Source organism: Bison bison, unplaced genomic scaffold (assembly GCF_000754665.1).
Source record: "Bison bison bison isolate TAMUID 2011002044 unplaced genomic scaffold, Bison_UMD1.0 scf7180017864495, whole genome shotgun sequence".
Lineage (NCBI taxonomy): Eukaryota > Metazoa > Chordata > Mammalia > Artiodactyla > Bovidae > Bison > Bison bison.
This window is the reverse complement of record NW_011495054.1, coordinates 11423385-11450310: the sequence shown is the minus strand read 5'-3', so window position 1 is coordinate 11450310 and position 26926 is coordinate 11423385. Positions and strand designations below refer to the sequence as shown.

The window sequence follows — 26926 nt, the reverse complement described above, 5'->3', positions numbered from 1 at the left end:
CCCATCCCTCAGGGTCATCCCAGTGCACCAGCCCTGAGCACCCTGTCTCATGCATCGAACCTGGACTGGTGATCTGTTTCACATATGATAGTTTACATGTTTCAATGCTATTCTCTCAAATCATCCTACCCTCGCCTTCTCCCACAGAGTCCAAAAGACTGTTCTTTACATTTGTGTCTGGATGTAGGATGTATCTCCTTTAAAAGGGAGAACTTGATATATAAGAGAGTCCCTTGGACTACAAGGAGAGCAAACTGTCAATCCTAAAGAAAATCAATTCTGAATACTCATTGGAAGCACTGATGAAGCTGAAGCTCCAATACTTTGACCATATAAGGCCAAAAGATCCTGATGTTGGGAAAGATTGAAGGCAATAGGAGAAGGGGGTGACAGAGGATAAGATGGTTAGGTAGCATCACCAACTCAGTGGACATGAATTTGAGCAAACTCCAGGAGATACTGGAGAACAGAGGAGCCTGGTGTGCTACAGTCCATGGGGTCGCACAGAGTTGGACATGACTTAACAACTGAATAACAATAAAGTAATTGCTGAATAAAGAGGAGCTACTTTATTGTTATTGATTCAAACCCTATCTTCTAAATACTTTACAGTTTTAGCTCTTATACTGATCCCTGAGTTGATTTTTGTACTTGGTATGAGGTATTGTCCAAGTGCATCCTTTGTCATGGCAACGCCCAGTTGTCCAAGAACTATTTCTTGAAGAGACTTTTTGAATGGTCTCGATACCTTCATCAAAGATCATTTTGAAGCCATTTGGTGGCCTTTTGAGGGGGAGGGAGGCTCCGAAGAGCTCCTGGTACCATAGTCCTTTATGTCTCAGCACAGAAAGACTTCAGTGAGAGGCAAAGTGATAGATAAAGCGACTTATTAGAATAGGGGACTTCTGAGGTTTACCAGTGGGGTGGGTGAGAGATGCTGCACTGAGAACTTACTAGTCTGTAGCTTTATGGTAAAAAAAAAAAAGTGGGCAAGGGGAGAAGACCGTGTTTGTTTTTCTTGAGTAGATGTCATGCTTCCATCATTAGCTCCTCCTGCATGTTTAGCAGGGGAGATTTCTTGTCCTTTCATGGTCAAGCTGCTGCTGCTGTGTCGCTTCAGTCGTGTCTGACTCTGTGCGACCCCGTCCCTGGGATTCTCCAGGCAAGAACACTGGAGTGGGTTGCCATTTCCTTCTCCAATGCATGAAAGTAAAAAGTTAAAGTGAAGTCACTCAGTCATGTGCGACCCTCAGTGACCCCATGGACTGCAGCCTTCCAGGCTCCTCTGTCCATAGGATTTTCCAGGCAAGAATACTGGAGTGGGGTGCCATTGCCTTCTCCGCATGGTCAAGCTAGGTCCACAAATTGTTTTCATGTGAGCAGAGAGCATGTCCCAGGGATCATTAACTTACTGAGCTCGTTGGCCAGGATGTGGGCTCACACCACCATTGTTTTATTGTTTGGGGGCGTGTCTCGTGCTTCTGTTACGTGGTTTTGTTGCTAAGCAAGATTGCTTGGTTTTGTGATTTAGCAAACCTGCTTTCTTGAGTAATCATTAACTTATAGGGGTCTCTCATATTTTTTCTACTTACAGTCCTCTAGCGTGACTAACTATTTAATCACTTACTTTATCCCTTTACTCTGTCCTTATCAGTTTGAGCATAAATGTCAGGGTTTAATTCTGGACTTCCGGTCCATTGATCTATGTGTACATCCTTATGCCAGCACCACAAAGTCTCAATTACTGTAGCTTTGTAGTAAGTTTTGAAATCCAGAGTGAGTTCTGATTTGTTCTCTTTCAAGATTGTTTTGACTACTATGGTTCTTTCCTTTTTCATAGAAATTTTAGGATATGTTTGTCACTTCCTGCAAAGAAGGCCTCTGGGGTTATATCTGTAGATCAACTTGGATACTGTTCCCATTGTAACCGTATTAAGTCTTCCAGTCTATGAACATGAGATATCTTTCATTTATTTAGGTCTTTAATTTCTTTCAACAGTGTTTTGTAATTTTCAGGACACAAATCTTGCACTTTAAAAGCTATGTACTTTAGTATTTCTTTTTCTTTTTTTAATTCATTTATTTTTGCTTTTGCTGGGTCTTCATTGCTGCACGCAGGCTTTCTCTGGTTGTGATTAGAGGGGCTACTCTTGGTTGGGGTGCATGGACTTCTCATTGCAGGGGCTTCCCTTGGGGCAGAACAGAGGCTGTAGGCGCACAGGCCTCAGTAGTTGCAGCGGGGGCTCAGTAACTGTGGCTCACGGGCTCTCGAGCCCTGGTTCAGTAGTTGTGACACTCGGTGCTTAGTTGATCTACGGCATTTGGGAAGCTCCCAGACCAGGGATTGAACCCTTGACCCCTGCATTGGCAAGCAGATTCTCAACCTCTAGACCACTAGGGAAGCCCCCTTAGTATTTTTTTTTTTTTTATGTTTACTTCTTTTCATTGTGATAAAATATATGTAACATAAACATTTGCCATTTTAACCATGAAGTATGCAGTTCGTTGGGCTTCCTTGGTGTCTCAGTGGTAAAGAATCTGATGCCTGCTAATTCAGGAGACAGGGATTTAATCTCTGGGTTGGAAATATCCCCTGGAGAAGGAAATGACAACCCACTCCAGTATGCTTGCCTGGGAAATCCTATGGACATAGGAGGCTGAGAGTCGAACATGACTTAGCGATTAAACAACAGTAACAAATACAGTTCACTGGCATCAGTACTTTCACATATCTAGTTCCAAAATTTTTTCCTTTGGTAATTTCTCCTTTCCCATTCCTAGCTTTACTGAAACATATGTAACTAACATATGTAACATTGTATAACTTTAAGATGTACAATTTGATACACGATATATATTGCAAAATAATCCTCATCATGGCCTTAGCTAACACCTTCATCACATCACAAAATGACCATTTGTTTTCTTGTAGCTTTACAGTTTCATTTCTATTTAAGTCCTTAATCTGTTTCAAGTTAATTTTTGTGAGTGGTGTAAGATAGGGGTCCAGTTTCATTCTTCTGCATGTGATTATTCAGTTTTCCCAGCACCATTCATTGAAGAGATTGTCTGTTCCCCATCGAGTTCTGTTAATTTGTAACCTATTTTCTGTGTCTTTTGAGTAGATATTTCATATAAGTGAAATCGTAATTGTCCTTCTGTGTCTGGCTTCTTTCACTTAGCATAATGTTTTCAAAGTTCATTCATGTTGTGTCATGATTTTCTGAGCAGTCTTTTTTTAATTGGAGGATAATTGCTTTACAATGTTGTATTGGTTTCTACCATACAACAACGTGAATCAGCCATAAGTATATGGCTGAAGTGTATTCATAAGTATATGAATCAGCCATAAGTATTCCCTCCTTGAACCTCCCTCATGCCCACCACCCCATCTCACCCCTCTAGATTGTCCCAGAGCACCTGTTGAGCTCCCTGTGCTAAGCAGCAGTTTCCCACTACCTATCTTATTTTACTCATGGTAATGTATGTTTCAATGTTTATAAGTAGTTTTAAAAGGTGTTTGAGACATGAAATTCAGCAGCCCTCTGATGTGTGCTTTTGTGTTGCAGATTGTATTAATGACAGCTACTGGTTCGGGAGGGATAGAAACTGTGAATATTGCTTCGATGAGCCCCTGCTGAAAAGCACCGATAAATACCGGACATACAGCAAGAAGCACTTTCGGATCTTCAGAGTAGGTGTCAAATACCCATACATTTGGGAAAACTGGTCATCTAGACGTCACGCTCAGCTATCTCCCGACTCTAACACCCCACCATTAAAACTTTGAAATGAAATGTTCTCTATTTTAGGAAATGGGTCCTAAAAACTCTTACATCGCATACATAGAAGATCACAGTGGGAATGGAACCTTTGTAAATAGAGAGCTTGTAGGGAAAGGAAGACGCCTTCCTTTGAGTAACAATTCTGAAATTGCACTTTCAGTATGGAGTAATAAAGGTAATATTATTATCTTCTGGTTACTGGAACTTTCTCCTCCCGTGTAAAAGGAAAAATGACACTGTCCTTTGCAGAGTATGGTTTAGGTAAATAAAGTAAGTAGGTTAGCATTCAAGATTCATTTCAATCTTAGCTGCATTTTTTTTAATTATGAAAAGTTCTATCAAGACAGATTTTCTAAGGTTGGATTGGTTTGATTAATTTCATTTAAAGCCATATGCTTTAAATAATCATATTGCTTAATTTATCATTCATTAATTGATCCAGTTTAATTACGTCAACCTTAGATATCAATGAATTATTTTAGGCCATTAGTTCATTTCCCTCCCCACCTTTTTCTCTCCCTTCCTCATTCTTCCTTTTCTTTGTTCCTTTTAGACATTAATTTCTGTATATATTTGTTGAGCTATTATGTATAGCCCGGCATTAGGCTATGTGCTTCCCTGTAAGAGTCTCAGTTTAGATCTTCCACCTTAAATATTGCATGGTTATCCTCTGAAAGTGGAAATGTTTATCATCACCATTGGGTAGCATTTTATACGCAGCTGTTCCTAAAACTTCATGAATATCACATCTGAAATGAACAGTTGTCATTCATTGGGGATGAAAAAAAACAACCTACAGAATTAAACATAGCTCACAGTGATTTTAAAACCTTGGACAAGAGCAATACTCTTGTTTCTTTAATTTGAAAAAACCTCACAGATCTTCCCAAAACTTGAGGGTTGGATGATGTGAAATAGTATCTGTTTGTGTGGGTGACACCTTAAAAATACGGATTCCCGGAGGCATTGTCCCTCAGAGCCTGATCCACCAGTTCCAGGGGTGTTAAAAATCCTCCCCAGGTGGTTCTCCTGCAGCCAGTCTTCAGAACAGCATCTCGGGATTATGGCTATTCTTGCCGTCCTGGTGTACATTTTATGATTGCCTTAGTTTTCTGTTTTCCACTTTGTTTCCTATCTGATAATTACAGTTGGCAGCTGCACAGGATTTTGCTGTTTTGAAAGCACCCAGTCAAGGGGGCAAGTAGGCACTAAAATGTGGCCTGTCCTCTACTTGACAAGTGGTGTGCCATCCTTTCATAATTGTTCTATCTAAAGGGCACCTTTTGGAGAAGGCAATGGCACCCCACTTCAGTACCCTTGCCTGGAAAATCCCATGGATGGAGGAGCCTGGTGGGCTTCAGTCCACGGGGTCGCTGAGTCAGACATGACTGAGCGACTTTACTTTCACTTTTCACTTTCATGCATTGGAGAAGGAAATGGCAACCCACTCCAGTGTTCTTGCCTGGAGAATCCCAGGGACGGCAGAGCCTGGTGGGCTGCCGTCTCTGGGGTTGCACAGAGTCGAACACGACTGACGTGACTTAGCAGCAAAGGGCACCTTTTCTAATTTGAACAGAGGTGTTATGTAGTCTGAAGCTGGCCATGATTGAAATGGATCAAACTGGTACTCTGCAGACCGCATTTGGCCTATTGATATTTTATTAGGCCTTGGTTGATGTGTGTGCTTTAATGTGAAAATCCAGATTTCTTTGAAAAGATGGGCTATCTGGCCACACTTGAGCCTATCGTCCATTAATTCGAGGATCTGCAGGTGCTAAGTAGAGGCTGCCTCCTTCAGAAGTCCCCACTCACTGCCCTACATCTTACACTCCCCCAGCCTTACCTATTTCCATGACCTTCTGGCTTCTGTAGGCAACTGAGTTTGCAGCCTTTGAAGTAGACCTCAATACATGGGAAAAATACATCTCAGAGCCCCTCAGATCCACTGATCTAGGGTGTCGTTATAACATCTAGGTTCATAAATATCCACAGAGAGGAACGGTTGTATCCTCGGTGGCCAGCAGGTCTCATTCATTAGGCAGGTGTCTGCCTCCTGGGGACCAGCCTGGATTGAAATGTGCTGAGCTGGTTCAGATTTCTGCCTGACACTGGTTCTCTAGGTTACTCCAGAGTGGTTAAGACCTGTCAGTTGAAATCTGAGAAACTCATGGGTCTTCACAAATTTCAGTGTTTCCTGATATTATAGGCTGTTGCAAATGTACCATTTTGTAGAATTGTAGTGTTTAATAACTGACTGCAGGTTTGGACCAGTGGATGGTTAAATTATGAAATGAGCAGTTTTTTTGGTACTCTTTCTCAGATGTAGGCCAAATAGTAAATAAATAAAGGAGGTTTGGGGGGAAAGTGTTATTTAATTTTACAAGTAAGTTCAGGATGGTTTGCGCTGTAAGATACCAGCTAGGTAAAGGTAGAAATGACTGAAAGGTGATAATATTAGTGATGGTGACCTCTGGCTTTATTTTTATCTGGATATTTACTTGCCTTGAATATATTTTCTAGATTTAAACTATTTGGCATTTGGTTCTGGGCCCAGCTGATAACTGTTCTGAGGTCAGTGACTAAGCACAGCATTGACATATGAGTTTCTTGCCGTGAAGTGAGAATGATACTGTGTTTCCATTGTGGGAATGAAACTTGCTGCCATCATTTCTCAAGGGTTTCATGAAATCCGTTGGCCTAGCTAGTGATTTCTTTGGGGTTAGATGTTAAATGGAACTAAGCATGATTGTCTTATACTCCATATGTTTACTAAGTTATAGGACCATTTATCTTCTCTTTATCAAATGGATTAATGGGACTTGTCTCTGCCATTTTTTCCCCTTAGTTTTTGTATTTTTTGATCTGACTGTAGATGATCAGTCAGTGTATCCTAAGGAATTAAGAGACGAATACATCATGTCAAAAACTCTCGGAAGGTAACTTTTTTGTTTTCTTATGGAACTTGCACTTAATTTCTTTCTAGATGTTTGTCACTGGTTAGCTTTTTGTTCCTGATTTTATAGCATTTGTTATGTATAGAAAATATTTTAGGGTACCTATTTGTGATAGGTATGTTACTGATTTATTTGATCATTTTCAGTTGAACAGTTTTTTCTTTTTAAAAGCAATTTTATTGAGATAATTTTTATATCATATAATTCACCCATTTAAAAGTGTACAATTCAATGGTTTTTCATATATTCAGAGAACTGTGAAGCCTTTACTACAATCAATTTTAGAACATTTTCATTACCTTCCATAAAGAAACATTTATTGCATTTCTGCATTCTTCAGAATTGTGACATCTTGGGAAGAGAAATGGAGCTGACCATTGAATAGCAAAGTTCTCAAAAATCTTTTGGTCTCAGGACCCCTTACACTCCTAAAAATTACTGAAGACGTCAAAGAGCTTTTGTTCGTGTGACTTAGGTCTTGAAATTTACTGTGTTAGAAATTAAAATTGTTTCTGTCATTTAGTCATGTCTGACTCTTTGCAACCCCACAGACCGTAGCCCGCCAGACTCCTCTGTCCATGAGATTTCCCAGGGAAGAATATAGGAGTGGGTTGCCATTTCCTTCTCCAGGGGATCTTCCCAACCCAGGCATGTCTCCTGCATTGGCAGGCGGATTCTTTACCACTGAGCCACCAGGGAAGCCCAGAAATTAAAATGGAGACATGTTACGAATATTTGTTAATTCATTAAAAAAGTCACTTATGTTAAGATAAATAACATTTTTTTTCAATGAAAAATAATTATTTTAGAAAAGATTAGTGAGAAGAGAGGGAAAGCTTCACATTTTTACAAATCTGTTTCATACCTGGCTTACTAGATGGTGGCTGGAGCCTGATATTTGCTTTTTCACTTGTGTTTTTTTATGATACTGCATACCATGTAGCCTCTGGAAAACTGTACACTCGTGAGAAAATGAGAGAGAAAAAGGCAAATGATGTCTTCGTGTCATTCTCTAGCTAGTACTGACTTTGTGGGCATTCTGAATGGATCTTAGGGCCCTTTGGGGGTTGCCCATCAAGAACCACTTCCTTAGGGAAGGTGTTAGGACACCTTTACCACGCACCCGATGTCCTTCACCCTCCCAGCCCTCCCCTGTCCCCGACAGACTTTCTGTTTATTGATATTTTCGGAAACATGAAAGAAAATAGGAGAAGGTGATAATCACTCACGTTCCTGCCACAGAGAATTAAGCACAATGTACTCTTTATGATTATTTGCGAGAGATATTTCAGTTTATGAACATTAAATTCAGTAGCTCATTGTGTTCCCATATTTGGCATTGGCTGCTTAGAAGCTCGCAGCCAAATTTGTGTCAACCGTAAAGAAATGTCTGGGACTCTTGTTTTTCCTAAGGGAGGATTCAACACAAATTCTCTAGCTTTTAGCAAGGGACAGAAATGAGCCAGGTAACAAAATAAATTTACTGGCTGTTATAACTGGGGAATACGGGGGCACAGTTGACTTCTGGTATGACTGGACCAAGAGGCCTTTAGGGCTTTATTTCACTCTTATGTTTTAATTATCTATTTGGCTTTATGTGGCTCAGTCTGAGGGTTACTGAAATGTTACCAGGGCTTTTTCTCCATCTCTTGATGCCTGTATTCTTTGCTGTTCTCCCATAGAATTACTTTCTCTGGGTGTCAGGAAAAATGCCTTCCAGGAGTCTCATATTCATATTTTCTTTCTTCTAGAAACTACAGCATAGAGAATTGTTTCTCTCCCAACATCAGCATTTGATTCCAAAGAAATCCCTAATTGGCTCAATTTTATGTGTACATCTACCCCATAGTCCCAGGAGTGGGTGTTGTACTACTATAGGTACTCTGCTAGACTCAACAAAGTTTTCTCAGGCAAAAGGTGACTGTTATCATAGCAGAAGGGGAATTAGAAAGTGTTTTGAGTAGATTTTTAAAAATCATAGTTACATGGAACTTTATCTCATACCATATATGAAAGTTAACTCAAAATGAAACAAAAAACTAAATGTAAGAGGTTTACCTATATAACTGTAAAAGGAAAACATGGAGACAACTCTATGATCATCGAGTTTGCAGTGGTTTCTCAAATGGCACCAAAAATGCAAGCAGCAAGAGAAAAAATAGAAAAACCAGACTCTGTCAAATTTTAAAACTTTTGCATGTCAGAAGACACTGTCAGGAGAGTGAAACCCATATGAAATAAGAAAATATTTGCAAGTGAGATATCAATATATATATTGAGTGATATATATATTGACAAGTGATACGGACTCAATATCCAGAATAGGTAAAGAACTCTTACAATTCAACAACAAAAAGAGAACCCAATTTAAAAATGGGCAAATATTTAAGTAGACATTTCTCCAAAAGAAGATATAGAAGTGACCCCAAATCACTTGAGAAGATAGCGTCATTAGGCAAATGTAAATCAAAAGCACAGTGAGATGCTACTTCAAACCCACTAGGATGACCGTAGTAAAGAAACAGAAGATGACAAGCGTTTGTGAGGATGCAGAGAAATTAGAACTCTTATGCAGTGCTGTTGGGAATGTACAATGGTACAGCCACTGTGGGAAATAGTTTGATGTTGTCTCAAAAAGTTAAACATAGAATTACCATATGACCCAGCAGTTCCCCTTGTAGGTATATACCCCCCAGATTGGAAACAGATATTCAACAAAAACTTGTGCATGAATGTTCCGCTGCAGCTCTGTTCACAATAGCGAAAAGGTGGGAACGACCTAAGTGTCCATCAACAAGAGAATGGATAAACAAACGGTGATGTATTCATAGAACAGGCTACTATTTAGCTATAAAAAGGAATGAAATACTAATACATGCACGGATGAACATGCTGATGAGCATATTGATACAGCATGGCTGAACTTTCAAAACATTCTAAGTAAAAGAAGTTGGAAAAAAGACCACATACTGTATGAATCTACTGGTGGGAGATATTCTGAGCAGGCAGATCTTTACAGAGAGAAATAGAATTTGCCAGGGGCTAATGGCAACCCACTCCAGTGTTCTTGCCTAGAGAATCCCAGGGATGGGGGAGCCTGGTGGGCTGCCGTCTCCATATGGGGTCGCACAGAGTCAGACACAACTGAAGCGACTTAGCAGCAGAAGGGACAGGAAAAATGGAGAGTGAACATTGAGTGGGTATGGGGTTTCCATTTGTGCTGGTGAGAAAGTTCTGGAACTTGATAGAAATGATGGTTGTACAACATTGTGGATGTACTTAATGCCACTGAATTGTACACTTTAAAATGATTACAATGGCAAATTTTATGTATATACACGATACATAAAAAAAGATGTCTCGGCAACCCTCTCACCCCATCCCCAGACCCACAATGATTATAAAAATCTACTACAGGTAGGTAACGAGGGCTTGATACTTGATTAACTGTACTGGGTGCCATCCTGGGTAGCAGTCCTGCATTTTAGCATCAGCATCCCAGTTAATTGCGAATCTTGAGGAGCTTGCTGCAAGCAGTTTCCTGGGATACTATTGGTTTCTTAGTGATTTTATTTACAGTGCAATTCATGGCATCAACTGCTTATGCATTTCCTTTGAAGACAGAGAATAAGAAAGAGAAATGGATGAGTGGAAGTAATTTATTTTCAGATGCTGTTTAATATTCTTTGTTGCAGGCATTCATTTTAAACTAGGACTTGGTTGTATATTTGATCTTTCTCTGGCCTCTGGGAGAAGTTATTTCTCTCTGATTTATTTTTAGTGTCTTTCTGAGCATTTCACAATCTGGAGGGACAGTAAGATTTAGGTTTATATCACTTGGCTCAAAAAGTGGAATTTGGAGCTGACTCCAAATTTGTTGCTGGATGGTCCCTGTTCCTTTATGCCCTTGACATCTTACCCTGGTGAGGTTTCTGAAAACAGACAATGGACTGTCTTTAACTTGAAATAGCTCAGGCCAGTTCAAGAGTGGTGGGTCTCAGGATTTAAAACACTGTGACAGTCAATCACTTTTTACATTTTTCCCTATTAGCGGTGCCTGTGGTGAGGTGAAGCTAGCTTTCGAGAGGAAGACATGTAAGAAAGTGGCCATAAAGATCATTAGCAAGAGGAAGTTTGCTATCGGCTCTGAGAGAGAGGCAGTAAGTACCTGTGTTGGTGGCTGCTTGGCCCCATCATAAAGAATTTACCGCTCAGAAGAACTTTGGAAAATTTTGGGTATACTGAACTAACCTAAACACAGATAATTTGTTTCCAAAAATATTTGGTTGTACATAATAATACACATAGCAGGAACTTTTTTTTTTTCCTTCCAAGTTGTTACAAGACTGTTTTTACAATAAACGAAAGGAAATTAGGGGAGAAAAAAAAAATCCCGCTGTATCCCCGCTGCTGGAACCCCACAGCTGCTTTTAGTTTTCCCTTTCCTTCTGGTCTTTGTTCCTGTGAACTCATGTTTCTAGATGGCTGAGATCGTATTGTATACAGTTTTGTATTCTGCTTTTCCACATAAGCATTAATGCGTAAACTCTTCCCTACTATATCCTTTTGGATGATTGAGTCTCTGTTTCACCAGCTTTATCACACTTTATTCATCCATCTCTCTGCTTGATCATTTAGGTCATTGAGATAATTTCTAATTCTTTGTTCTTCCTGATAATGTGGCAATGAATACCTCCATGTTTATAGATTTTTAAAAGATCTTGATTAAATTATATGGTCTCTTTATATGGTAATCATTCACTTTTTACATTTCCTGTAATACATACTTACTGCATTGGTGGAGTGGCCAAATGTATTGGTTTTTCAACACATGACCCTACAAAGTAATATAAAATGTGTCCTCTAGTCACGTTTTCCTTTGTGGCCAGCTGTTTCTGGCTATTATGCTTTACATTCCTTAAAGATCGATTTTTTTTTTTTGGTCCCTAGACAATGCATTCTCACATAGCAAGAGGAATTTCCTTTCAGTGTTCACTTTGTTATAGATCTTTCCCCTGTGATTCTGGGTTTGTTTTCCATTTTGGGGGGAAGAAAATAACCTAACAGATTCTTAATGACTTGGAGCACAATTTTATGTTTTAATTTCATCTTTCAAATCCCATCATATTCTTTAGAGCTCTCTATCATCAGAGTATACCCGGCCTCGGTAATGAGTTTACCGGCTTACAGGAAGAGGCTGGCTTTTAAAATTAAACATCTGGCTTTCTTCGCTGAAGTCCATTTTACATAAATATGTAATTCTATATCCTCTTTGCTTGTAGAGGGTGTAGCCCGTGAGGTTGAGTAACTCGAGTCATTCTTCTGGAATTGTAACGGAGAGCGACTTTTCTACCCTGAAGCTTCCTCTTCCCTTTAGAGTCTCAGTAAATATCTCAGCTTGCATTTGAAATTGGAACCTGGCTCTGCTTAATTATGAGAAATGTGACTTTATGTTTTCTTTACACAGTTTAATTGAATACCTTCTCCTTTATGGTTTTTACTTGTTGTATTATATTTACAAATGTAAACAATTCCTCAGTTTGATGAGACAAGCAGAGCTTACCAGGTCAATGTAAGAACAGTGGGAACACATTTGTTTCTGGCTGCGGGAACTGCAGAAAGTGGCTTCCTTTCTCTGAGCCTTGTTCTGTCTGTCAAATGGGAATACTTTCAGAGCCCAGTTCACTTGGATTATGGGGCTTACATGAGATGACCCTTTTAGATAAAGAGCTTGGCATAGAGCCTAGTCACTTACTGAATGGCTTATTATTTACCAAGCATTTTGCAAAGTGATTTTAGGTGAGTTTTTGTGTAATTCATCCTTGATTTCTCTGTAAGAACAGTGCTGAGTTTGGAACTCAGGCAGCCTTTACTCAACTAAGTTTAACTGTAAACATTTTCTGCATATTGGCTATTATTATCATTAATAAACTAATGTTATTTTATTAAAGGATCCGGCACTCGATGTTGAAACAGAAATAGAAATTTTGAAGAAACTAAATCATGTAAGTACTACTATAAAAACATGACACATACTTAAATTCTTTTATCTCAAAAAATGGGGAGAGTGCAAAGCACTTCAGTGTAATAAAACTAGTATTAACCTGGGTTCCTTAATTGTGTGTGTATACGTGTGTGTATGCATACATGCATGGTTTTAGCTGTTACGCTGGGAAGAGCTTTACCCTAAAATTTTGAAAGGACAATACAAAGATTTTATCATTAATTATGTTATTTTTCCACTGAGTTAGTTCTGGACCAAAAGACATAGTCAATCTGCTAAATTTCTTTTGGTACATTAATTATACCTGAATTTCATACCTCTTAAGTACCTTTGGGAGGTGCTGATTTCCATTCACCTTGGTTGGAATAAATCAAATATATCCAAGAATATACCCAATAAGTATGACAACATCTTGTCATACTTGTTTGAATGGTGTCTCTGGCCCCACTGAGTATCAGAGGTCCTGTCTTTTTTTGTGCGATCATGACCTTGTCTCAGTGGAAAGAGTCTAAAGATGTGAGAAGAGAAAGAAAGACGAGTGGGATGCCTCACATCTTCCTTTTTCTTCTTTCTGTGTTTCTTCATTAATTCATGGGCCCCCATGTAGTCGTGAGCTACATGAGTTAAACTTGAAATAAGACCTCCAGTCTTCCAGCTGAGAATTATCTCAGTGGTACTCAGCCTTTTTGGCACCAGTAATTGGTTTCATGAAAGATGATTTTTCCCTGGACCCAGGGTGAGTGGAGGATTGGTTTCAGGATGATTCAAGTGCATTGCATTTATTATGTACTTTATATTTCTATTATTATTACATTGTGATATATAATGAAATCATGATACAGTTCACCATAATACAGAACCAGTGGGTGGTCATTTGATTGATGGGGAGCAGCCAAAAGTACCGGAGAAGGCAATGGCACCCCGCTCTAGTACTCTTGCCTGGAAAATCCCATGGACGGAGGAGCCTGGTGGGCTGCAGTATATGGGGTCGTGAAGAATCAGACATGACTGAGGGACTTCACTTTCACTTTTCACTTTCATGCATTGGAGAAGGAAATGGCAACCTACTCCAGTGTTCTTGCCTGGAGAATCCCAGGGACAGAGGAACCTGGTGGGTCGCTGTCTCTGGGGTCGCACAGAGTCAGACACGACTGAAGCGATTTAGCAGCAGCCATAAGTACAAGTGAAACTGCTCCTTTGCCCACTACTCAGCTCCTGCTGTGTGGCCCCAGTTCCCATGGGTTGGGGACCCCTGGATTGTCTGATTCTGGTTCTTAACTTCTGAACTACAAAAGATTTCTTCTCCCTTCTCTGAACTGGTCAGATCCTCCTAACAACAAATAGAAACTGAGAACATCACGTGGACACAACAATTCAGTAGGTTCCTTTAGAATTTGTGGTGGTTCTGAAGACCCATGAGAATGTGAGTGGCCGAGCTTCCTGCTTGGCTTTCTTCTAATGCCTTGCAACTTCTACCTCTTCCCTGCCTTTGCCTCCTTTTTTCCATGGGATCTGGAATCTCGTTAAAGAGAGGAGCCCTCTAATTTACCAGGGTGGGGTTGCTTCAAACATCCCCCAAAGATAAACACTTAGAATCCTCAGAGAATTTTCTCTGATGTCAGAAGATCCCTAAGCATAACATTTATATAAATCCGATATCTGCTGCAGAGGAGAGGAATTTAAAACTCTAAAAAAGATCCTTGGAGGTTTTTGTTGGCAATTTACAAGGGCACTTGGGAGCCCTTGGGAAGTAGAGATGGGCACATGAGTGCATTTGGATGTTTGGAGACAGTGAGTAGAGCCTAGTATGAAGTCCAGTAGACCCTGGCCTTTAGAGTCAGGCACTGATTTATCAATTGTCAAATGTTTATGGTGCCAGCCTGTTTTCTAGGCCCCAGGCAGTCAGCACAGATAGACCTGGCCATCTCTCCTCTTACATGGCTTTAGTCTAGTGGGGAGACAGACCTGAGTTCCCATCCCTTGTTCTGAGCAGGTCATTTCACTTTGCAGAGCTTCTGCTCCCTTGTCTGTTCCTGGAGACCGTAGGATACTTACCTCAAAGGTCAATGAGACTTGAATATGTGCTTCTAAAGTTTTCAGGGCTTCCCAGGTGGCTCAGTGGTAAAGAATCTGTCTGCAGTGCAGGACACACTGGAGAGAGCCAGGTTCGATCCCTGGGTCAGGAAGATCCCCTGGAGAAGGGAAATGGTAACCCACTCCAGTATTCTTGGCTGGAGAATCCCATGGACAGAGGAGTCTGGTGAGCTATAGTCCATAGAGTTTCAAAGAGTCGGACATGACTGAGTGACTGAGCACGCACACAAAGCTCTCGGCACAGGAAACACACTGGGGGCATGACAGTGATCTGCAATTCCCTACCCTTTGCCCTGTAGGACCTAAGTGGAGGGTCTGGGTTGGTGGCCTCTGGTTTCTGAGACACTTCAGCTGTGACAGCTGCAGCCTGTGGCTCTAGAGCTGGTGGGGACTGGAGACAGTGCATGCTGGCTCCGGCCGCCCCCCATTCCCAGACCAAGCAGTTCCCAGTCCTTCCTCTCCTGTTCCTTTTTCATGTGTGTGTCTTTTTTTCTGCCTTTCTTTTCATTTTATTATGGACTTCCCTGGCGGTCCAGTGGTTAAGACGCTGCGCTTCCACTGCAGAGGACAAGGGTTCGATCTCTGGTCAGGGGACTAAGAGCACGTGTGCCTCGCGGCCAAAAGAAAAAGATTCACAGGTGTATATTCTAGAGTCAGATGGTGCTAAAAGGTGTATAAACAGCAGCTTTACTTCTTTACTAATCGCCTTCCTGCATTTAAAATTTTTTTCAGCTTTTTTTAAAGAAGAATTTACCTCCGTTATTTCTACGTGATTTATTAGTGCATAAACCGCTGTTTCTTGGCTTATCAACAATAATAGCTTGTTGTCTTTCTGTTATAAGAGAATTTTCAGTTCAGTTCAGTTCAGTCACTCAGTTGTGTCCGACCATGAATCCCAGCATGCCGGGCCTTCCTGTGCATCACCAACTCCCGGAGTTTACCCAAACTCACGTCCATCGAGTCGGTGATGCCATCCAGCCATCTCATCCTCTGTCGTCCCCTTCTCCTCCTGTCCCCAATCCCTCCCAGCATCAGAGTCTTTTCCAGTGAGTCAACGCTTCACATGAGGTGGAGTTTCAGCTTTAGCATCATTCCTTCCAAAGAACACCCAGGACTGATCTCCTTTAGAATGGACTGGTTGGATCTCCTTGCAGTCCAAGGGACTAAGAGTCTTCTCCAACACCACAGTTCAAAAGCATCCATCCTTCGGCGCTCAGCTTTCTTCACAGTCCAACTCTCACATCCACACATGACTACTGGAAAAACCATAGCCTTGACTAGACAGACCTTTGTTGGCAAAGTAATGTCTCTGCCTTTGAATATGCTATCTAGGCTGGTCATAACCTTCTTTCCAAGGAGTAAGCGTCTTTTAATTTCATGGCTGCAATCACCATCTGCAGTGATTTTGGAGCCCCCTAAAAATAAAGTCTGACACTGTTTCCACTGTTTCCCCATCTATTTCCCATGAAGTGATGGGAGGAGATGCTATGATCTTAGTTTTCTGAATGTTGAGCTTTAAGCCAACCTTTTCACTCTCCTCTTTCACCTTCATCAAGAGGCTCCTTAGTTCCTCTTCACTTTAGCTCTCATTTTTCTTTTTATTTATTTTTATTTTTGGCCATGTGGCATATAAGATCTTAGTTCCCCAACCAAGGATCAAACCCTCACCCCTGAAGCACGAACTTTTAACCACTGGACCTCCAGGAAAGTCCCTCAGGTCTCTTTTCTGTTCCTCTTAATGTAATACTACAGTGAATATTTAGTGTTTCCATTATCGTGACAGTAACAGGTGGTCCTGCAGAGCCAAGTATACAGTGATCACGGGTAAGTAGAGGTGGAAATGGTTTACTGTCAGCCTGACCCCATGGCTGTAGAATCCGTGACCAAAACGTGGCCAGCAGGACCCACCCTCAGTGGGTGGTTGTGTCTGTTATTGATGTTGATGGTATTAAACTTGACAGCATATGAGTGTCCCCCGTGTGCCAGCTGCTCTGTTGAATGTTGGTCCTAGGAAGATAAAAATAAGACTGACTCGTTGACTTAGCCCATGCAGTACCTGGTGAAAGACTTCTGTTGGGTATCAATTTCCTTGTAGGGCCACACAGATGAGTACTACTGCAGAAAAGTGTGGATCCAAACTGTGGAAGTGGGGGGACTTCCCTGGTGGTCCCATGGTTAAGAATCTGCCATCCAGAGGACACAGGTTTGATTCCTGATTGGGGAACTAAGACCCACATGCTACAGAGTGTGGTGTGCCAAAAAAAAAAAAAAAAAAATCCAAGGGGACTTTGAGCTGGGGCTTGATACCTGAGGCCACATGTGGCCAGAAGGCTGGATCACCAGGCTGGAGGGTAGTGTGAGCAAAGATGTGACATGGGGAGAGAGCCTGGGGTGGATGGGGAGTTCTGTGGCCTGGAGAGGAGGATATTTGGGATGGGCAGAAGGAGATGAGGCTGGGGGGTAGTGGGGGCAGGAGGAGGCTGGGTCTGGAAGGTCTTGGTAACCCCTGCTGAGAAGTTGGATTGCAGCCTCTCGGCTGCAAGGTGCTGAAGGATTTCTATTTTCTTCCTTCCTTCCCTCCTCTCACTCTTCTCCCTTTCTGCATTAAAATAATTTAAAATTATATAATATCCGACACATGTAAAGTAAAGTGTAAGTGGTAAAGCGAACTGGTAGGATGAACACATTTGAACTTGCCGTGAGTTTAAGAACGAAGAAACCTGATCATACTGTCGAATATACCTCATACTCAAAAAAGCGTTTCGAGATTTGCCCTTTCCACTTGGCGTTGTGTTTCCAAGATCCACCGTGCTGGGGGAGGTGGTGGGGCGTCCATTCTCCACCAACAGTTCATGGTGGGGAGGCATCACTTGGAGGATTTTAATCAGCAATGGAAGGGATGAAATGTGCTTTGCAGGAAAATCACTCTGGTGGGTGTTGCTCTTTTTAATCGAAAGTTGAAAAATCTAAAGTGAATAGATATGCCAATAAAAACCAAGATTTTGATGAGAAAATAAATACAGTCTAAAAATCTTCCCACTCTCTTCCTTTTGATTGACATAGCCAGAATCCTTTTCCCTGGTGGGAAGGAGTGTATGTCATTGATCCTTACCACTTCTTGTATCTACCCTGACCACTAGCTTTACCATCCATCCTTTGTACTAGAGAAAACAATAGGGTGTTATATGCATTAGATGTACAGTACGATTCTCCCTTGTTCTTTAGCAAATGCACCCAGCATTGATCAGAGGTCACAGACTGTCAGCCACGGTGTGTGTCTCTCTCTCCTCCACCGCACATATGTGCTTTTGAGTTCTTCTGAAACTAGAATTGCCCTCTTCCTTGGAAAATGGAGGTCTTGTCTCATGGGTTGCCCTGCAGTGCCAGTTGCCTTAGTTGAATGGCCCTGCTGTCTGGCAGCATGGCTGGGCCCCTGACCTGGGCTTCCTTTACTCGAGCTCCTTGTCAGGCTCCCTGGTTTCTTAGGTGTCCTTGAGTCCCTGTGCTCTGGGACGGAGGAGGAAGGCTGGGAAGAGATTGGCCTTCCAGCCTTGGCGCCAGCGTTAAGTGTGAAGCATGGACCGCGCCCTTGTTAGTTTGGTGGGGCAGAGAGTTTATTGTGTGTGCTCACAAAGGAGCAAGTTAGAGTTCTGTCTCCTCCCCTGCGGGCTTCCCAGGTGGTGCTAGGGGTAAAGGACCAACCTGCCAATGCAGGAGACTTTAGAGATGCAGATTCGACCCCTGGATCAGGAAGATCCCCTGGAGGAGGGCATGGCAATGAACATGAATGAAAAGAATCCCATGAACAGAGGAGCCCGGTAGGCTACAGTCCATGGGGCTGCATAGAGTCAGACTCCACTGAAGCGGCTGAGCACCCACGCACGCTCCTCCCCTGCATGAACTGCAGAGAGTCCTGAGGCAAGGACCAGATGCCTGGTCTTGGCCTCCTTGACACCTTGGGTGGGTGTCCCGAGTTCTGCTCTTGTACTTATCCTCTTGGGGAGCTTCTTAACTATTTTTTCTCTTTTCCCCCTTTTAGCCTTGTATCATCAAGATTAAAGACTTTTTTGATGCTGAAGATTATTATATTGTTTTGGAATTGTAAGTAGCAAACTTTTTTGTTTCCATTTAAATGCTTATAAACCAACCAAAGGGTCTAATGCTGGCCTGCATTTCTCATCCTGGGGACTCTCAGCGTGTGTATGTGGGGGGTGGCCCGTAAAACAAGCACATGAGGTTAGTATAAATTCTAAAAATCACTCTAGTGTTTCCAAAGGCAGATGGATCTGAGGCCTGGGTTTGAAGCCCACTTTGCTGGTGACTAGCTGTCTACCCTGGAGAAGGCAATGGCAACCCACTCCAGTACTCTTGCCCAGAAAATCCCATGGATGGAGGAGCCTGGTGGGCTGCAGTCCATGGGGTCTCGAAGAGTCGGACATGACTGAGCGACTTCACTTTCACTTTTCACTTTCATGCATTGGAGAAGGAAATGGCAACCCACTCCAGTGTTCTTGCCTGGAGAATCCCAGGGACAGAGGAGCCTGTTGGGCTGCCGTCTATGGGGTTGCACAGAATCGGACACGACTGATGTGACTTAGCAGCAGCAGCAGCAGCAGCTGTCTACCCATGGGTTAGTTGATTTCACCTGAGTTTCACATTCCTAGTGTTAAGTAATAACAATAGCTCCCTGTGCAGTCATAAGGATCAAATGCTCTGAGGGCTGGAAGGCCTCCAGCGGAGCATGTGGCACGCATGGTGCTCAAACATAGGTGCGTGTTATACTCTGAAAGAACCTGGGTGGCCCTCGTTGCTCAGGATCACTGCACCAGGGTGACACCTGAATATCTTTCAGGCGCTGGTGTACTTGCAGCTGTACTTGGTGTGATTAAAATCATTTACCGTCTCATTCCTGAAAGAGGCCTGCCTTGGTGTCCATTCTGCATAAGTGCGCAGTGTTTCTGGGACTGGCCGTCATGGCAGACAGGCTGGGCCTTACTCCTGAGTGGCCAACAGTGGCCGTGCTGGCTGACCATGAAGATTATAGAGTAAACAGCAGGCCAGGCATTGCGCTAGGAGAGACTGGACGGCCCTTGAAGTGCTTAAGGGAATATCTGTTGCTATGAAATAGGAGATTTATTATTTGACTGGATCTCATTAAAACAGTTCGGGACTTCCCCAGTAGCCCAGTGGCTAAGACTCCGTGCTCCCAAGGCAGGGTGCCTGGGTTCAATTCCTGGTCAGGGAACTAGATTCCACATGTTGCAATGAAGATTGAAGATCCCGTGTGCCGCAATTAGGACCTGGCTCAGTCAGATAAATTTAAAGAAATAGTTTAATAATAGTAGTAATAATACAATGGCAGTAACTGATACTAATGAAACACTTAATATGAGCCAAAACCTGCTGTAAGCATTTCACTGGGATTGACTCATGTAACCTGCATAACTGTCATCCAGGTTATGTACAAGTTAGTGGTGAGTTGTAGTAGTGAAGTTGCTCAGTCATGTCCGACTCTTTGTGACTCCATGAACTAGGGCCTATCAGGCTCCTCCGTCCCTGAGTTTTTCCAGGCAAGAACACTGGAGTGGGTTGCCATTTCCTTCTCCAGGGGATCTTCCCGACCCAGGGACCGAACCTGAGTCTCCCGCGTTGTAGGCAGACGCTTTTACTATCTGAGACACCAGGGAAGTCACATAAGTGAAGTGGTAAGTTAGTTATTGTCTTTAGCTCCACTTGGCAGAAATGGGAACTGGATTGCAGAGGGATGAATAATCTGGCCAAGCATCTCCACTGTGCCGGGTGCTTTACCCACAGCAGTTAATCTCTTAATTTTTACAGCAGCCATCAAGGTAGGTGGGGTTTTATCCCCATTTGTTGAAGGGGTTTAGAAACAAGCTCAGAGAGGTTGCATAAGTCACCCCAAGTCCCTCAGCTGGGACGTGGTGGAGCTGAAATTCAGACCCAGTTGTCAGGTCATAGGCTCCTGCTTTCTCCCCTACACCAGTCTCAGAACCGCCTGGGTGCACAGTAAAAATGCAGACCCCTGGGGTCTGCTTCCAATCTACTGCATCAGATTTTCTGAAAGCTCCCCAAGCATGTCCAATGCCCGCCACTCTCTTCCTCTATCTTTCCTTGCTCCTCAGTTTCCGACGGACGCGTGTTTATTGTGGATGTGGCTAATTACCTCATTGCCTTGACACATGGGAGCCGAGAGTGCATAAACCACTTTGCTTGTCTTGATGAGTTTGTTCTGTTTGTGTTGTTATCTTCCCTCCAAGTGAGTTTCCCTCTAGGAATGAACCCCCTGCTTTGCCTGTGTGTTTCAGAATGGAAGGAGGAGAGCTGTTCGACAGGGTGGTGGGGCATAAGCGCCTGAAAGAAGCCACATGCAAGCTCTATTTTTACCAGATGCTCCTGGCCGTGCAGGTAAGAGAAGCCCTCAGTGCTTTTGACAGCTTTCTTTTAGGTGAGTTACTCTCCAAGTTGGCAGAAAATGAGGCACCAGGGATAAAAACCCAGAGAGCAGAGTCTGTGTGTGGGTTGTTCTGTTCTTGGCAAAAACACCCCACCCCTTTGACTCAGATGAGAAAGTTCTTGCTGTGAAGTTTAAGAGAAAAAAAAAAAGAAATAAGGAAGTTAAAGAAATAAACACACGGTCCCACATGGCTTCTCTTTAGCTAGGAAGTTTTAATGGGGGGCAGGGATCTCTGTTGTGCATGATCCTTGCAGAAATCCCCCTTACCTCTGGGGCAGGGGTGAGGAGGCAACTGGGCAGGTGTGAGGAAAGATCACTCCCCCGTGGCACAGTGCTAGGGGTTTCCTTCATCTGTAGCATCCTGTTTTTTTTTTTTTTCTTCTCCCATTTATTTATTTTTAATTGGGGGATAATTGCTTTACAATGTTGTGTTGGTTTATCATACATCAACATGAATCAGCCATAGGTATACACACGTCCCCTCCCTCTTGAATCTCCCTCCCTCCCCCTGTAGGTTGTCCCAGAGCACCAGGCTGACCCCCCTATGCTATACAGCAACTTTCCATTAGCTATCTGTATCCAACCAGTCCATCCTAAAGGAAAGCAGTCCTGAATATTCATTGAAAGGACTGATGCTGAAGCTGAAACTCCAATACTTTGGCCACCTGATGCAAAGAACTGACTCATTGGAGAAGACCCTGATGCTGGGAAAGATTGAAGGCGGGAGGGGAAGGGGACAAAAGAGGATGAGATGGTTGGATCCATCACCGACTCAAAGGACTTGAGTTTGACTAATCTCCAGGAATTGGTGATGGGCAGGGAGGCCTGGTGTGCTTCAGTCCATGGGGTCACACAGAGTCGGACACAACTGAGCGACTGAACTGAGCTGAGCTTACACATGATAATGTGTATATTTCAGTGCTGCAGCAGGCACACGAGTGTTTTGGAGGTATTTTGCTGTAGGCCAGAGGGATATCCAGAGAAACCTAAAGCCCACAAACACCTAACCAGTGATTTTTATGTTTTTAATTTTTTAAAATTTAGTTTTTAATTGAAGGATAATTGCTTTATAGAATTGTGCTGGTTTCTGCCAAACATCACTTCTCGGCCTTTTGGTTAAGATCACGTGTAACGTGTAGTATCTGCTCTTATCAATCTAACCAGTGTTTTACTCTCTTCATGGTTTGTGGTGGTGCTTTAGTTGCTAAGTTGTGTCCAACTTCTGTGGCCCCGTGGACTGTGGCCTGTCAGGGTCCTCTGACCATGGAATTTCCCAGGCAAGAATACTGAAGTGCAGTGCCATTTCCTTCTTCAGGGGATCTTCTTGACCCAGGGATTGAACCCGGGTCTCCTGCATTGCAGGCAGGTTCTTTATCAACTGAGTCACCAGGGAAGGCCCTTAATGGTTTGCTCCCAACTTTATACCAAGAATATTAACGTGAATTGAGTACAGATCAGTGGACGTGGGAAATTCTTTTTTTCCTAAAGAAATATGACTTGGTATATAAAAATGAGTACACGGAGAAACATCCTTCTATTTATGATGTTTAGAAACCATTCTATTTCAGTCATCATGTTTTCAAAGACTGATCTTGCATCAAGGAATATGTTAACTCTAGGTGTTCAGATAATTTACATATGTGTACTTTGTAGAGTCCCTTTAAAAATATTCTCAGAAGTGGAATCAACAAATACACTATTTTGGTAGAATATTTATAGATTAAATAGTCCCCAAATGTTTTATGTCACCTGTTGCATTTTTATTATTGAAGCTGACACCTTCTGTTTCTACTAACATGAAGGAATAGTTATTGTCTTGAAGAGCGAAATAAAAGGTCTGCTGTCATAAGTTGCCTTTTTCATTTTTCTACTTTTTAAAGATTTTCTTGCAAGCAAATTTGTAAATAGTAGTCCACTTATCCAGTGGTTTTCTGATTTGGGAGAGAATATGGTCGTAACATGAGTTATAATTTCATCCAGCTATAAGATGTGTGTGTGTCTGTCTCACGCGCCTGCTCCATGAATCTAAGGGTCACTCCTCTCTGTAGTACCTTCATGAAAATGGCATTATACATCGGGATTTAAAGCCAGAGAATGTTCTCCTGTCATCTCCAAAGGAGGACTGCCTTATAAAGGTAAGAAATTTATGCTCTGTATGTGGCCACTCCAGTAGATTGCTGTTCAGAAACTGTTTTCGAATTCATCAAATAAAAAGTGGGAGCATAAAAAGGGAGGGAATTTGACCTTTCCATTCTTAGCTGTTCTTTTAGCAACCAGGTGGTATTGCTCCAGTGAAGATGCGAATGAGCACTTATTCAGCTCCATGTGTACAAGCCACTTTCATCTTCAGAGAGAGGAAGGAAGAGTCTAGATGGGAGAAACACATCCCCTGTCTTCCTCTGTCTAAGATAGTACTTCCCAAGCCTGGCTTCATTTGAGAATCCTCTGTTGATTTAGAGAAAAAAAAAAAAACACAAAAAACGAGAGCAAGCCTGCACCTTAGAATTGCTGAAGGTGGCACCTAGGTGAAGTATTTTTCCCCAGCTCCTCAGCCAACATTGAAAAACTGGGGTCTATGAAGAATCAGGAATTACTAGACTTCTAGAGTGTCTGTTAAGGGTTATAAGCCTTTTGTAAGGTTACAGAGAATACAGATCTAAGTTGGGAGAAAACCTGAGCCTTAAAGTTCCTTGGCTCAGGAATTTTTATTTAAGCAAAATTTAATAACTTTCAGGATTTAAAATTACCTTACAGGGCTTTCCTGGGGGTCCAGTGGCTAAGACTCTGTTCTCCCAACGCAGGGGGCCTGGGGTTTGATCCCTGGTTGGGGAACTAGATGCTACAACTAAAACTCAGAAGAGCCAAGTAAATAAAAATATTTTTTTTAAATTACCTTACGAAGAAAAGAATGTGTAGAGTCCAGATTAACAGTGGCATGAATCATAGGCTAGGAACTACTGTAACCTTCATGTCTTTTTTGAATTGGCAGACTATGTTACTTTTTATTTCATGACATTAAAAGAGATGCCCTTTTGTCCTTACTTTAGATTACTGATTTTGGGCAGTCCAAGATTTTGGGGGAGACCTCTCTGATGAGAACCTTATGTGGTACCCCCACCTACCTGGCTCCGGAGGTTCTTAATTCCTTTGGAACTGCTGGATATAACCGTGCTGTGGACTGCTGGAGTTTAGGAGTTATTCTTTTCATTTGGTAAGAAAAAGTTTTTATCGCTTCAGACTGTGGTTGGTGGTATTAAGGTGAAATAAAAAATGTGTCCAGTTAGAGAGTTTGTGTTTAATTTAGGTCACTTTTTTTTTTGGACCATTGATTTAAAACAATACCTGATTTTTCATTATGCTGAAAAAAAATCGATATATCTGAATGCCACTGAGAATGCCACTTGATTTCTTTTCCTTTCTCTCTCTACCAATATGAAGCCTTAGTGGGTATCCACCTTTCTCTGAGCATAAGACTCAAGTGTCATTGAAGGATCAGATCACCAGTGGAAAATACAACTTCATTCCCGAAGTCTGGGCGGAGGTCTCAGAGAAGGGTATGGATACGAAAGAGTTCAGAATTTGTGGTTTGCTAAAATGTGTGTGTGCTGCGATGGGAGTTTATTTTCAAATTCTGTGATGTTTTCTCCTGTCAATCCTGTTCTTATTTTCTGTTAGTTTTTGCACCATTTTAGAGGCAAAGGAAGTTACTGGGAACTTGGGCTCCAGAGTCAGGCTGATGTAGGCTTGTGTCCTGGGGCTGCTACTTCTTAGCTTTGTGACCTTAGGCAAGTTACTTAACCTCTCTGGGTCTCCTTTTTGTTTATTTGTAAAAGAGGGCACTGCTACTGCTGCTAAGTCGCTTCAGTCGTGTCCGACTCTGTAACCCCATAGACGGCAGCCCACCAGGCTCCCCCGTCCCTGGGATTCTCCAGGCAAGAGTACTGGAGTGGGGTGCTATTGCCTTCTCCAAAAGAGGCCACAATAAACCTCTATTTTAAGGAGGTTTTGTGAGGGTTAAATGTAATATACTCACTGTGCCTGGTATCTATTTAAGTGTGCAAAATAATGGGTAACTTTTTAGTTACAAGGTCTCCTTTGAAGTAGTAAGCACAGCAAAAGCTAAATGTAACTTGTTATTCTGTGTTTTAGAATTTAAAAGGGTAACTTTGTAATTCTCAAAAGGAAAAGTAAAAACTAAAACTAAATGTCAAACAACGTAACACAGATGATTGTGCTAAGTGTCAGAACATCTGATAAATAATACTGTTGCAATATACAGTCAGCCTCCACTTGTTGCTGGCCAGTCCAGCTTTGTTTCTGCCAAGCCTGCGATTCCTAGGAGAGAGCTCTCCCTGGCTGAGGAACTCTCTCCATCACTCCGTGGGTCTCAGAGAGAGTTGGCTGAACATCCTGAGTGTTTTAGAACTGGGGGAAGTTCAGCTTTAATTAGTTTGAACTTGAGTCCAATAAGGGGAGCAGGAACAGAGAGTTAAGTTGTGATATCTGAGCAGGGAGCCATGGGGACCATCATGGCATTCCTGGTGTTCTAAAGTCTTTGGACAAATACTGAGAGTGGGGAGGCCTAGGGGGCCCTGCCTGCTCTGTCTGCTGACTCACTGTGACCTCAGCCCCTCTCTCTTCTTTCTGGATGTTGGCCTGTGATTCTGGCACACTCTCATTTTGTTGATTTAATGTTTTTATCCTTCTCACTGTGATTTGCCAAATTATCTTACTGCTTTAGCTCTGGATCTCGTCAAGAAGTTGTTGATAGTGGATCCAAAGGCGCGTTTTACGACAGAAGAGGCTTTAAGACACCCGTGGCTTCAGGTGTGTATGGGGTGGTGGCTGCCCGCCTGAAATACCCAGGCAGCCCTGAACTGTGTCCCCGAGATGGGGAAGAGGATGAAAACATACGTTTGCTTGGTTGGGTCTAATGCCATTTTTCAAGACTGAGCTTTAGGTGGGTGGAGGTGCATGTTTATGTCTGTGGGTGTGAGTGTGGTGTCTTGCACTTGTGTGCAGCCTTTACAGCTTGACCTTGATGAACAAGCTCTCCTTATGGCCTGTCCTGGTTCCTCTTGGCTTCTCCAAGTCTGCAGTTCAGTTGTGTTCCTTTGAGAGGTGGTTGTAGCTCCAATCCCTCCATCCCTTCTCTTCTCTCAAACCCCTTACCTCAGACAGATGGGATGAGCTGCGTTCTCGCCATCTTCAACCTTAGATCAGGGAAACGCGGGTGGGAGGAGGGGAGCAGCCTCCCGCTGGGAGAACCTGGCTATTTCTTAAGCTCAAGTGATCGGGTATGAGGGGGTCCTACTTCCTGTTCATGGTGAGCAAGCATGCTTTTAGCAGATTGTCACCTGCGCCTTTCAAGTCTGCATTACCTCTGTGTCCCTGCTAGGGGTTGTGGCTCCCATTAGATTATGTGTTGACTTCATTCAAGATACTAGAGTTGGAAATCCTTTGTGCCTCTGCTGGGCTAGTCTTTGGTTTTAGAATTCACTGCAGCCTTGGGCAGGCTCTCTGATGGATGCCAGGTCTGTGAAGTGGAGTTCCTTTCAGCACAGCCAGCCATACCCCTTTCTGTTAACTTGCAGTTGATCTCTGTTACTTGTGG

General features: G+C 42.5%; 1 protein-coding gene across 4 annotated transcripts in view; it reads left to right on the top strand.

Moving 5' to 3' along the window:
* Nucleotides 1-26926, top strand: part of CHEK2 (checkpoint kinase 2) — a 38211-nt gene that overhangs the window by 4003 nt on the left and 7282 nt on the right. For 3 of the 4 annotated variants that reach the window (XM_010828711.1, XM_010828709.1, XM_010828710.1), the window contains 11 exons: nt 3570-3694; nt 3813-3960; nt 6631-6721; nt 10791-10899; nt 12691-12744; nt 18877-18938; nt 21164-21263; nt 23361-23447; nt 24360-24523; nt 24751-24866; nt 26054-26139. In XM_010828711.1, coding sequence (XP_010827013.1) covers nt 3570-3694; nt 3813-3960; nt 6631-6721; nt 10791-10899; nt 12691-12744; nt 18877-18938; nt 21164-21263; nt 23361-23447; nt 24360-24523; nt 24751-24866; nt 26054-26139 — 1142 coding nt within the window. The remainder of the gene's footprint in view (nt 1-3569; nt 3695-3812; nt 3961-6630; nt 6722-10790; nt 10900-12690; nt 12745-18876; nt 18939-21163; nt 21264-23360; nt 23448-24359; nt 24524-24750; nt 24867-26053; nt 26140-26926) is intronic. The other variant, XM_010828712.1, reaches the window with a different exon arrangement.